The sequence below is a fragment of the Nomia melanderi genome, chromosome 14 (genome assembly GCF_051020985.1).
Source record: "Nomia melanderi isolate GNS246 chromosome 14, iyNomMela1, whole genome shotgun sequence".
Lineage (NCBI taxonomy): Eukaryota > Metazoa > Arthropoda > Insecta > Hymenoptera > Halictidae > Nomia > Nomia melanderi.
This window is the reverse complement of record NC_135012.1, coordinates 8253494-8265860: the sequence shown is the minus strand read 5'-3', so window position 1 is coordinate 8265860 and position 12367 is coordinate 8253494. Positions and strand designations below refer to the sequence as shown.

General features: G+C 37.6%; 1 protein-coding gene across 20 annotated transcripts in view; it reads left to right on the top strand.

The window, feature by feature from the left end:
- Liprin-gamma (liprin protein kazrin) overlaps positions 1-12367 on the top strand; it is a 169452-nt gene that overhangs the window by 92540 nt on the left and 64545 nt on the right. For 3 of the 20 annotated variants that reach the window (XM_031992198.2, XM_031992200.2, XM_031992199.2), the window contains one exon: positions 8677-8828. The exons of the other annotated variants lie outside the window; for them this stretch is intronic. In XM_031992198.2, the coding sequence (XP_031848058.2) occupies positions 8732-8828 (97 nt within the window). In that variant the 5' untranslated portion in view covers positions 8677-8731. The remainder of the gene's footprint in view (positions 1-8676; positions 8829-12367) is intronic. 20 annotated transcript variants of the gene reach the window in all.

The window sequence follows — 12367 nt, the reverse complement described above, 5'->3', positions numbered from 1 at the left end:
ACCGCGCGAACGAGCGAGCGGGGGTGAGCTTTTAATTACAGCCGCGTAACGGCCGCTTGCTCAATGCGCTTTCTCGCCGGCGAAGAAAAGCGCGCGGGCTCTTTCGGCCCCGCTCTCCTTTAGCTTTGTGCGCCGCGAGCGCTTTTCATTTCTGCGCCGCCGACGTTTCCGTTACGGCTAATCGAAAGCTCGCGCGAAACAGCCCGAAGAACCCAACAGAGAAAACAGGTCGCGGGTTTGACTTGGCTTGAATCAAATCGCGAGAGCTGAAAGGGAGATTCGGTTGAACGATAGCTTTATGGGCTGGCTGACAGTGTTCTTTGAAGCATGGTTATAAGGCAGATTTTAATAAAGATACATCGAGTCGAGTTCTTACCATTTAGTAATTGAATCATTTTTGGTATTCAGACGAATAGAAATTGGAAGTGGAAACTGAAAGACATGAGATGGGTTTAGAATTGAGATAGGGGTATTATTGGGAACACTAGGTGTAGAGGAACTAGAGAGGTGAGTTTTGGATTTGTTAAGTTGATTTATTAGATTTATATTTTAGAGCTACTGCGTTAAGTTTCTCATTTAGTAATTGAATCATTTTTCGAAATCAGACGAATAGAAATTGGAAGTAGAAACTGAAAGATATGAGATAGGTTTAGAATTGAGATAGGGGTATTGGGAACACTAGGTGTAGAGGAACTAGAGAGGTGAGTTTTGGATTTAAGTTGATTTATTAGATTTATACTTTAGAGCTACTGAGGTAAGTTTCTCATTTAGTAATCATTTTTGGAAATTAGGAGAGTAGAAATTGGAAATAGAGATAGAAAATATTAACAAAGAGAAGTAGAAGAGCGATAAAGATTAAAAGTAAGATTTTAATATAGAAATATAAACAGAAAAATAGAAATAAAAAGGTTAGTGTTTGAACGCTTCTTAAATTTCTTCGTTATCCATCCTATGCATTGTTGCGCTTCCAAATTTTCTTATATAATCTATTCTTTGTCTAATTATAACTACTCCAAAATATACTGAACTTTAAAGAAGAACTTGATAAAGAACGAATGTTGGTAATACCTTAAAAAGAAAATATCGCTGAACTTTTGTTGTTAATATTCTCCATTTCTTCTAGAATAGCAGTTGCCTCGTTAACTGTCTCCTATCTGTCTCCCTGCATATTTACATAAATTCATGTAAAATACGACACCGTAACATCGACTAAGCACGAATTTACGTCAAAACGTTCGTGTAATGTAAACGCGCCAGAACCCGAAGCCCGACGTTATAATTAGTGGGCCAAATGTATCGCTAATTAAGACGGAAGTGGAAGAAATAAAAGCCAGGCCCGGCGCTAGGCGAATCTTGCCCCGTTTCCATCCTAATTTCCAACTTTCTCGACGTGTCCTTTCGATTCTACCCCAGTCGATTCGATTACAGGCGACACCTGCTCTCGCGGAAACTTCGTTCCCGACGATTTAATCATGTTTCGGAGCTGTTGGTGTCCTTAACTCAGTTTGCGCGCCGCGCTTTCGGCCTTCGTGAATTTTTTTCACAAAGAACGCTCGCTGGATACTCTAGATCTTAATTAACGAGGTTTGATGGCTGTTTATGTCGGTTTTTATGGGTTCCACCGTCTCGTTTGGAAAGATCTCGCTAGCAGATTGCATAGTAATTCAAGAGTTTGACGATTATGAACTGGCGAACGACGAGCTATCTTCTTTGTGTTCGACTTCATTTCCCGTTTTACGTTTTTCCCCTTATATCTGGTCGGTGAGTTTCCTATTTCATTGCATCAGCCTAGATTTTTATCGTAAGTGCGTTCGGCTGTAATGCATTCACGCTCGTTACGCTGTTCTGGATGTTCAAGTTCGAAGGATTATTCAGTCAGTGGGTTAAATAATAATCTCAAAGGATGCGACTATTTTTAACACTTTTATCTTTGCTCCGTACGATAAATATAAATAAAATATAAACAAATATAGATGAAAACACGATATTCTATTTATGAATTAATATAAAGTTAAATGACCTGAGAGAAAACGTAGAATTTTCAGTCAAACTTTAATCTAAACGAGTGTTCTCACTTGGCCGGCCAATGTTAACACTTCATCCACTGCTCTCAATCAAGTCAACTACTGACTAACTACTACGTTCTTCATTGTCACGTAAGAATGTGTGTTTTCACTTGCAAAGCTTTGAAATTTTAAAATCAAAGCATAAAGGAATCTCGTAATGCTCCGATTACATTTCTTTTAAGCGTAATTTTAATAGGTTACCGATCGTTAACCTCTTGCCTTACAATAACGCGCAGGACTGCTAGCGAAGATTTTAACTAGAATTTAGTAAACATAAATATTACTGAATTCCTGTGAATGCAGATGATATTATTCTCCTGTCATCAATTATTATACTAAGCAAACGTGGATATGGCATATGCCTAGAATTTATCTCCGTTTCCCAATAAATTATTAACTCTTTCGTTACAATGGATGAGATATCTCGTCACCATGATAGCATTATACGTAGAACACCATGGCAACGAGATATCTCGTCCACAGCATCGTTTCTTCCTCATCCATTATAGCGAAAGCGTGAATAATTCATTCGAAGAAGCAGAAAAATTCTAGGCAAATCCTGCATCCATGTTTGCTCGGTATGATAATTGATAACACAAGAATAATATTGAGACCAAGGTATCACGTCCATTGTAGCGAATCACTGCGATTTGAGACCGATAGAACTTTCCGCCGTGCAATTACGTTAGATTAAACTATAACGTGCACAACTATCGTTCAGAAAAAGTCAGAAAAAGAATTGTGCCACTATAGTGACAAATCATTCGAAAAGATGATACTCACAAGATCCACTACCATGGCGTACAGTAGCTAAGAAGTTAACACTAGAATTATCAAACATTTAATATGATTCATACGTAATATAAAAATTAACAATAGATTATTTTCAGTTCCTTCAGATATGCATCATAGTATTCGAATGAAACTATTTTCGAAATCGTTTCGAATATTCAATGCTTCTAAGGCATCAATAATTGCGAAATAATAAAACCGAAACCAGTTATTTCAACTGATACGGTTCTAGTGTTAATGATAGAATATTTCTATCGATCACAGTTGAGAAATCCTATGGCAAGGGACTGAGCGTTCGAAATCGAAAAGCCGATTAATAGGCTCGCGGTAGATCGAATTAACGAGGGAAGATCGTTCGATGCGTCGAACCGCGATGAATTAACACGTTGCAATGGAAATGGCTCGGAATAGCTTCTTTCTATTTATTCAAATGAAAGGGTCCCGCGCCCATGAGATTACCAGAACAGTATATACGGCTGCGATAATTAAGCGGATTCTACCGGGCGCCTCATGAATATTAATGACCTTCGCTCGCGCGCGTGTAGATACAATGCCTGGAAAACGCGTCGGAAGCCGATGTCCTTTGTGCCACTGCCGAAACAGGAGAGAGCATGGCTCGTTACGAGCCACCTTTTTTCTTTTTTTTATTTCGACCCGCTACCTTTCATCGCAGTCGTCGAACACGATCGACAGATCTATCAGACTTTCACAGAGCCGGCTCGATCTCGGATGATCTTGTCCTCCTTTGCATAACACACGGTTCGCCCACCTTTCGAGTCGCTGCCGCGCGATATCCTGCCAAGAGGACAACGGAATATCGATGCGATCGAATTAACCTTTCCGTCGGCGACGGTGACTGTAGTCACGCGACGTTTAACATGTCCAGTGCGGGGGGATTTTGCAATTTTAATTTCGTCGATGGAAATTCGTGCGATTTTTGGATGATTCATTGTGGTGCTCGTGATACTTGTAATATTAGCGATATCTTAAAGCTTTGAAAAGTCTGTCGATAGAAATTGCATTATGTATTGAAATTTTAAATATCAGAAAGAAACCATGTGTCTGTCTCCCATTATTTGAGTGATTGAATTATTTATTTGAAGCTTTCGATTTTAGATGTGGAAGCTCGAAGGCGTCATTGCGACAGTAGGCTGCGAAGAGTTAATTGAAGTATTAGTAGGATATGTAATATTACGAACATTGGGTTAATTAACTGTGGATTACATTGTAATTGGAATTACTCATGAAAATATTCACTTGTCTATTAATTTTACGTTCTCAATGAAGCTGCAGTTACTAAGTATATTTTGTACTGTTAGAAACCTTGATACATTTAGTCACAGATTAGAATATTTAATTAAGGAATTATATTTCTCAATTTTCTCCATTCTTAAAATAATTTCACGATATTTTTATTTCTCGTTCGTTAGATTTATTTCCTAAATTTTCTCCCTTCTAAACAATATCCATTATAAAACTTCGAACTGCATCTCCATTTGAAGGACATTATCGGTGGTGAATGTCCCACGTCGGTATATATTAAAATAAATCATACTCTTCCTCGGCTCTGTACTTACAGTAATTCCTCGAATTTTATTACCATAAAACCTGTTCCGCCTCAGCTCCATTCGAAGATTTATTCCCATTAGCGAGATTTTTCGTATAAAATGGTACCGACGTAGCAAGGTTAGGGTGGAAGGGCTTTTAGATAAGCAGAAGCAACGTCACCGGGCGTCCCCGGTTCCTTTTCTCCGCTTTCTCGGCCGATGGATGCGTCTTCCAAAAGGATATGTGGTCCATTGAGCAATGCGGTACAATGGCTCCGTGGAGAGCCGTAAATACAAATTACATCGGCATTACCTTCCTATTCTGAAGAGGCAGGGACCGCGGAAATCTCGAATTACACTGAATCCGCATTGAAACTCAGTGACGTTGGACGTTCTCTGGCTACGTTACCAGCTGCTCGCAATTTGTTCCTCGAGACACTGACCGTTTACTGCTTTGATCTTATAAATAATTATTAGGATTTTCAGAGTCACACATTGCTGACCGGTCACGAGTTAACTCGTGTTTTCATGTCGAAACGTTGTTCGGTCATAAGTTAATTCGTATTTTCATCTGCATTAGCTATTTCAATTTTTAAAACGCAATGTAGGGTATTACAAAAGCAAAATTTTCAGTTACATAGAAGATATTAACCGTTTTTTTTAAAGTGAGTTAAGTCCACTGAAAGAAGATTAAAAGACAATTAAAGGTTAGAAAGATTATGTCGGATCATAACTATTATAATGATTAACTTGATTGTTTTCGAAAAATGGACTTAAGCCACTTTCAAAATAAACAGTTTAATTATGTCCAAAGTTTCATTCCAATTCATTATGTGTAAATAAAGTAATTTTTGAAATGCAGGCAATATAGAATAATACAAAAGGTTATTTTTTATTCAAAGTTATATAGAAGATATGTCAAAAGTTTCATTTCAATTCATTACGTATAAATAAAAAATATATTGAGATTTTTTCACTTTTATAATTAATTATGGAATAACAACTAGCGACGTTGGACGTTTTGTGGCTACGTTACCGGCTGCTTACAATTTGTTCAAGACACCGATAATCCGTTGTTTTTATTTCACAAACAATAGTTGAGTTTTTTAAGGTGAAAGATAGACGATTTCTTTTTAGAAATTATAAAAGGCTTAATGAACATTTTGGTTTGAAATCATGTCGGTTATTAAATATCTTGTTTTGAAATTTTAAAAGTCCAATGAAAGTAAAAATACATTGATAACATTTCCTGCGTTAATAATTTCTAGATTATGGATTTTTATGTATTTATAGGCTACACATATCTTCAGAAGATTTCATTCCTTTTTTATATTACCTTTGACACTTCGAAGCTTCGATACAGAAAATAAAATTTCCACCCTGATTTTACAACTATTGGCCACGAAAATTTAATAAAACTTACTAAAATCATTAATAAAGAATTTAATCTCCCGTTAAACTGTAACCTTTGCAAATTGTACCAAAACATTTTTATTTTATATAAAAATCCGCAGCCTACTATTCATTCTAATGAATTTCTACTTGGACCATTCTTAATAATTACCTAAATAATTATTTAAATAATCCCCAAAGAGATATCTAACATAAAAACAGTAGTGAAAACTGTACCACAAATGGAAAAAAACATATTCAAGCAATTGTTCAAATAATCTTCAAACAAGTGTCTAAAATACAGACAATGGTGAAACATTGTGCCATAAGTGGAATATGAACTGGAGTTAGAAGAAATCGAAGGAGTTAAGGAGTCGTTCACACAAGTTCTTCCCTGTACAAAGAAATCGTTGCTCTGCATGGGTCTCTGTGGCGATTCTGCAGATGAAACTGTCATTCGCTGAACTCTCCCGCCGGTTGACAAAAGGGATCGACGGACTGGTATATGTCCATTTCGGAATTGAACTCTGGGGGGTCGTGCGCGTTCGTAACTCGCCGGTCTGGAATAAACGTGACAACAACACTCGGGCCCTCCGTTACCACCGAAATTACTGGCTCATTTTGAAACGCGTCCGCGTTGTTGCTCAAAGTGTCTGTCCGTGAAACCTGGAACGAGGTTTCTCCCGGTTTCCCGTGCCGGAATTGTTATATCTTTGTCCTTTGTAGATCCCCATTAAACCCCCGACCCCTTTGTTCGCTTGCGGGGATATCATATCGAAACTTCGCAGCAGCTGTAATTAATTCGTTTTACTCGAGCTAATTCGCCGAAAGAAACGCGCCGGACCGAAACGCTTTATCGGAAATATTGAACCGAAACTTACAATTAACGTAATTTGTTCGCCAGCAGCGTTAGATGTTTGTGACAATCGCAATTCAATGTTTTACACGAAGAAAATGAAAATAATCTATAGATATTGTTATTTGAAGTTATAAGACGTGGCATTATATTTAGGAACTTAATGACTCGTTTTGGTTTCAATTTTTCAATATTTTGTTTAGGTTTGTTGGATTGAATAAATATTATCATTCACAAGATCGTTACCTATATGATCGACAGTAGCAAATGTGTTAATTCTGCTGACAATCTTGTTTCGTTGAGATTAATAAAATTCTTCTTCGGAATTAACGATTAATAATTCATATCTTAATCTGAAGAGTTTCTTTCACCTCGGTTCTTACTGAATAATATCTTCTGAAAGGTGCTTCATCCCTTTCTTGTAAAACCAACAATTACTAAACTTATCAATAAACTTCTCCATTAAAAGATTGTAATAATACTCATTTCCCACGATAAACCACAATCAACCCCCTAATTTTTCACAATCAAGTTCCCCTCCCCTACCTTATCCAGTTACCTTATCAACAAACATCCACACTAAAAAATTAATGAAAAAGCTTGCTAACATCCAGAACCATTAAAACCAATAACCCTACCCATTTCGACAATAAATCACGATCAACCCCTTCATTCGCAGGAGCAAAGAATCCCAAGTTAAAAATCGCCAAACCGAACATCCCCTTGATAAATCCAGTATCTACATTTCAAACACTATTCTCCATTAGAATCCCACCATAATTTACAGGCTAAAGCCTTAAAAATCCCATCCCTCGCACTGGAATTCTATTATTCAGCGCAAAGCAGCGCGGATTCGGCGAACTCCGGCTAATCCTCGCGTTGATACTTTTAATATCCTCGAAGCCAGTTAATGTTTACAGGCATCTGGTGCCGGGGGTGAGCTCGATAACCCTTGTTTACCGGCTGTCGGTAAGTTAATGTCATTACGCCTGATCCTCGGCGTCTAGCGTGCACGTAGTACATCCCCTAAAAACTCCACGAGGCTTACGCGATCCCTCTTATTACCTTAGCGCAAAGGGAGGAGCAGGGGGATGATGTGTGCACGCGTGTCTCGTCCCCTCGCCGACGCTCGATATTCGATCGTCATAATTTATCATTACACACAGGGAAAGGACGCGCGCGATAAATTCCGCTGTGAAGTTTTCGACGAAGTTAGGCGTTGATTTATGCGCCCCGGCGATTCGAGCAATGCGCTCGGGGATCGATGCCGGTGTCCTACCGGTGGCCGATGTTTTGCATTCGATACGCGCGAGAGTGGAGCCGAAAAAACGTGATTGCGCGGATAGAATGGGAAACAGAGGTTTTGCCGCAGTAAAATGTTTGGGATAAAAGTGGAGATACTGTAAGGTTCTTTTCGACTGTTTACTTGATTACGGGACGGAATTGATTAGGTTGCTTCAATAATTGTTGAGGTGTAGGTATATAGGGGGAGGATGAAGAATGGAGAAGATTTTTATGTGGATGATGAAAATGTTTGTTTCTTATTCATATGTGTAAAATAGGTTTTTAGAGGATAACCTGTGATATTATGGTTAATCTATTTTCTATTTCCCTACATTCTAAATATTATTATTTAATAAAATCTATTTGCTATCCAATCTTTCAACATGGCTATATTTGATAATATTATGGTCATTGCATTATAATCTCGATGTGACTTGGAAAATATAAATAAATCTCTACAAAAACATTGTCATAAGAAGGAAAATCTCTTAATTCTACTTTATTTTACAAATAACACGGAATACTTCAAATTACACGATAATTCCTTTTACAAAGATATTTCAGTGTTCCAGAACACTGTAATATACGTGTAAAAAGATTAGCTTATTTATAATCATTGAAACGAACGGTTCCTCAAGGCGAGAAACGCGAAACTTACGCGAGGACGACTTGTCGCGGAAACCGAATGCCGGAAGACGGCGAGTTTAAACAAAGATCTAGCGTGTGGCGTGAATTTCAGATGGTCCCTTTATCCGTCGTGGCAATAGAAGCACCGTGAAGGACCACTCAGAAAAATGAGCGCAGCCGTAGAAAACGGCGGCGTGGAGGCGTCGAAGCCGCGTGGCGTTTTCTCGAAGGCATTCGCTAAACGGGCGCAGCCCTTCGAGGAAGGTGAGTCTGCCGAGACGCAAAGAAAGAAACGAATTCTGGGATTAACCACGGTGCGCACTGGGCTTTTTTTCTGGTGATTGGGTTGTCGCGTAATCAGCTACCGTTGAAGCACAGCGTAACGTCACTGGTGATTGGGCATTGGAATGGTGGAGGTTTATTGTAATATATTACAACTATATTTAATTACAATTTATAATAATATATATATATATATATACTAGTTATAACTAATGGAAAAGTTCATTGCAAATATTTAAAATGATATTTACTTACAAAGTATTCTATTCGCTTGGTGTTTATGGATAAATGTTTGCGGTTGTTTCAATATGTTTGTTAAATTTTTATACTCTTCATTCCAGTATTTTCAGGTTTATAAATAGGTAGGTTCAATTAGTACGTGACCACAATGTTTGCGAACTAGACAATTGAAAGAAGCAATGTGAGTAATTATAATGTTTACTTGTTCGAGGTAACTGGATGTATAAAACGGTTAATAATTGAAATCTTCCGTGCGCCAGGGTATATGGTTACATTTGCAGCGAGAGTGCAATTGTACACTGCAGATGCGTCATAACATCTTGAGAACGCGAAATGAAAAGGAGAAAGAATTGTGGCATTCGTTGTTCTTGCGAACGTATTATTTCCCTGGTAATATATACGTTCTTTTAAAATCACTGCACACCGGGTGAACCAAAAGTTCATAGTCACTTTTCAAAATTCTATTTTCAGAATTTAATTTTAATAACGTATATACATTTTGTCGCGTATTATCGTACAGAATTCTATTCGAAATACTTAATCAGCGAAAACATGAAGAACAATATTGAAACATAGAAAATGAAATGAAAGCGAAATTGCATATTAAAGATACATTATAAACCACCGAGATACATAAAATCAGAAAACGTTCAACCAGTACCGTACTCCTTTCTGCCTACACAACCGAACGAACCGCTCGCTGGATACACACACCGTGTATAACTAACGCTAATTCAATAATACGACAATTTATACCGACATTTAAGTCCAACATTCACCGGTCAATTATCCATTAATCATCCCCCCATCGTCTTTAGAAAATCATACATCCGCGCCCACTTTTCCACGTGCGCCTATGGGGATGTACAGTCGGCGACAAAAGTACCCAAGCATTGTGCATACTCGAACAGAATAAACGTTCCATAATTTATTTGCATGTTGCCAAATATTTTTTTAAATTTTACGTACTCTTACTGTCCACGTATTCCATATACGTAACTTATTCCAATACATAGTACTATAAAGTAAATCAAGGAGAGATGGTCTTCTTTAAAAGAAGCATTGTATCATAAATATCGCTAATACTTGACAAAAAGAAATGTATATCTATTTATGGAAGTAAATACGTATAAAAAGAAAAATTAAATGCCGCCATAATGGAGACTTCGAGCTTTAATATCTAAATTCCAAAGCTGCAAATGAATAATTTAATGATTCTAATAACAAAAGATTGACATATAGCTTTTTTCTAGTCTTCAAGGCTCCGATGGATAATTCAATTTTTATGAAAATGGTTTTCAAAAGTTTCAAAAATTCTTCGCAAAATCTACTACGACTGAAAATATAGATACTTGACAATTCAAATGACATCAGGCTGTCTCTGGAATACCTGGTGTACCGAGTTTTTCAATAATAATTCATTTCTGAAAATATAGATACTTGACAATTCAAATGACATCAGGCTGTCTCTGGAATACCTGGTGTACCGAGTTTTTCAATAATAATTCATTTCTCGTCACGCTGTTCCAATACTTTTGTCGGTGACTGTATATTGAATAGGCTTTCAGTTTCCGCGAACGCTCGTAAAGAATACCTATATTCCGCGGCGCGTACGCGCATAATATCGGGCCCATCCCATATATCAGACTAACCCCTTCGCGGTTCCCTGCCGGTATCGTAGCGACCTGGCGCTGGAAGCGCACTTAACGTGCTCGCGTGTTTGCACGTAGACCTATATACCACCTGGAAGGGTCGGGCCACGGGCTACGGCCAGGCCTCTGTGTGCCTTAATGCACATACCTGACCGTAACCCGATGCTTGTACCGCTAGCGATGGCACTGCGAAGTCGCGCGACTAGAGGACGCCTGTTTTCCGAGTCGCCTTCGATGAACACCGGGTTAGAGGCTGTTATATTTCGTTTTTAACCCCTTGTCCTACAACGAGTTAGACTCGTGGTGAAGATTTTCAAGTTGATTCAACAAAATTAAAAATTATAGCAGTAGATTTATTTGAAACGTATCGATAGATTTTGGAACCTTGAAATCATTTGAATCGTTAGAGAAGTTGGAATGCTGAAGAGATTTCGAAGGATTCAACTTGCCCTGGGAATTCTTAGTGTCTTGGGAAACAGGGAAGTTTTAATAGTCTTGAAAGAATTGGGAATCGTGAAAATCTTGGAACTCTTAAATATTCTAAAAGCCTTAAGAGTCTTGAATGGTTCGAAGAACTCGAATGTCTTGAAAATTTTAAGTGTTCCGCAAGAGTTTGTGAAAGTCTTTAAAGTGTTGAGGTATTGGAAATATTGAACACCTTCACGTTCTTCGTGTATCTTTTATTTCGATAATCCGTCCAGACGTGCAAGACGTCGAGAAATTTATAAGATGCATATTTTAAAATTATGAAAAGCCAAATCTCTAAAGACATCTCGAGATCACATTGGTTTTATACGTCTAATCTAAGATTCTTCCTTTTAACCGAAGTTTCTTGTATTTCAAGACAACAATCCCGAGTCACCCTAAGATCTCCAGTTTAACTTTTAATATTCTCGTAAGCTCCGAAATTTCTCAATCATTGATTCGATTATATCGAGTATTCAAAGCACATGCGCGAGTTACCAGTTTCCATCCGAATCCTCTATTCGAATCACAAACATGATCGCTGTAGCCATACCTGCACATTAATTGTATTATTAGGTCCGATTGCCTATGGCGATATACCTAACCGGGGACGTGGATAATATCGAGGAACTTCTAACACCGTTATCTATTCCCAGGCGAACTTTCCTTAATTCCATTACTGATCCGCTATTGCATCGTGTGGGAATTACTTATAACAAGGAAAAGTGAATTCTAATTAAGAAGGATGAGAACGGGCTCAGTGCATCGGGTGCACCTTAAACAAACAGTTAATTCCAGCCCAGTAATGTAATATTTTTGGTTCCTAATAAGATTCTCCTAATTTATTATAAATCTTAACAAAGTACCCTACAAATATTTTTAAAAAGTTTAACATATAATAAACATTGAAAATCGAAGTTCCTTTATTAACAAAATTTCACAAAAATCGTGACTGATATGTAAATAAAAACCTTTAAATTATCTCTTAAATAATGATCCCAAAAGAAACGATTAAACTATGTGTTTCAAGATGATTCAATTCACGGTTTTAATTTTCATAGCAGCTGAAGATTTAATTAAGAAGTCTATTCATTTCTGATTTTCAAGGTACCATTAAGCAATCTCCAGTAAATAAAGTATTAAAAACGGAAGCAGGCTTCTAAA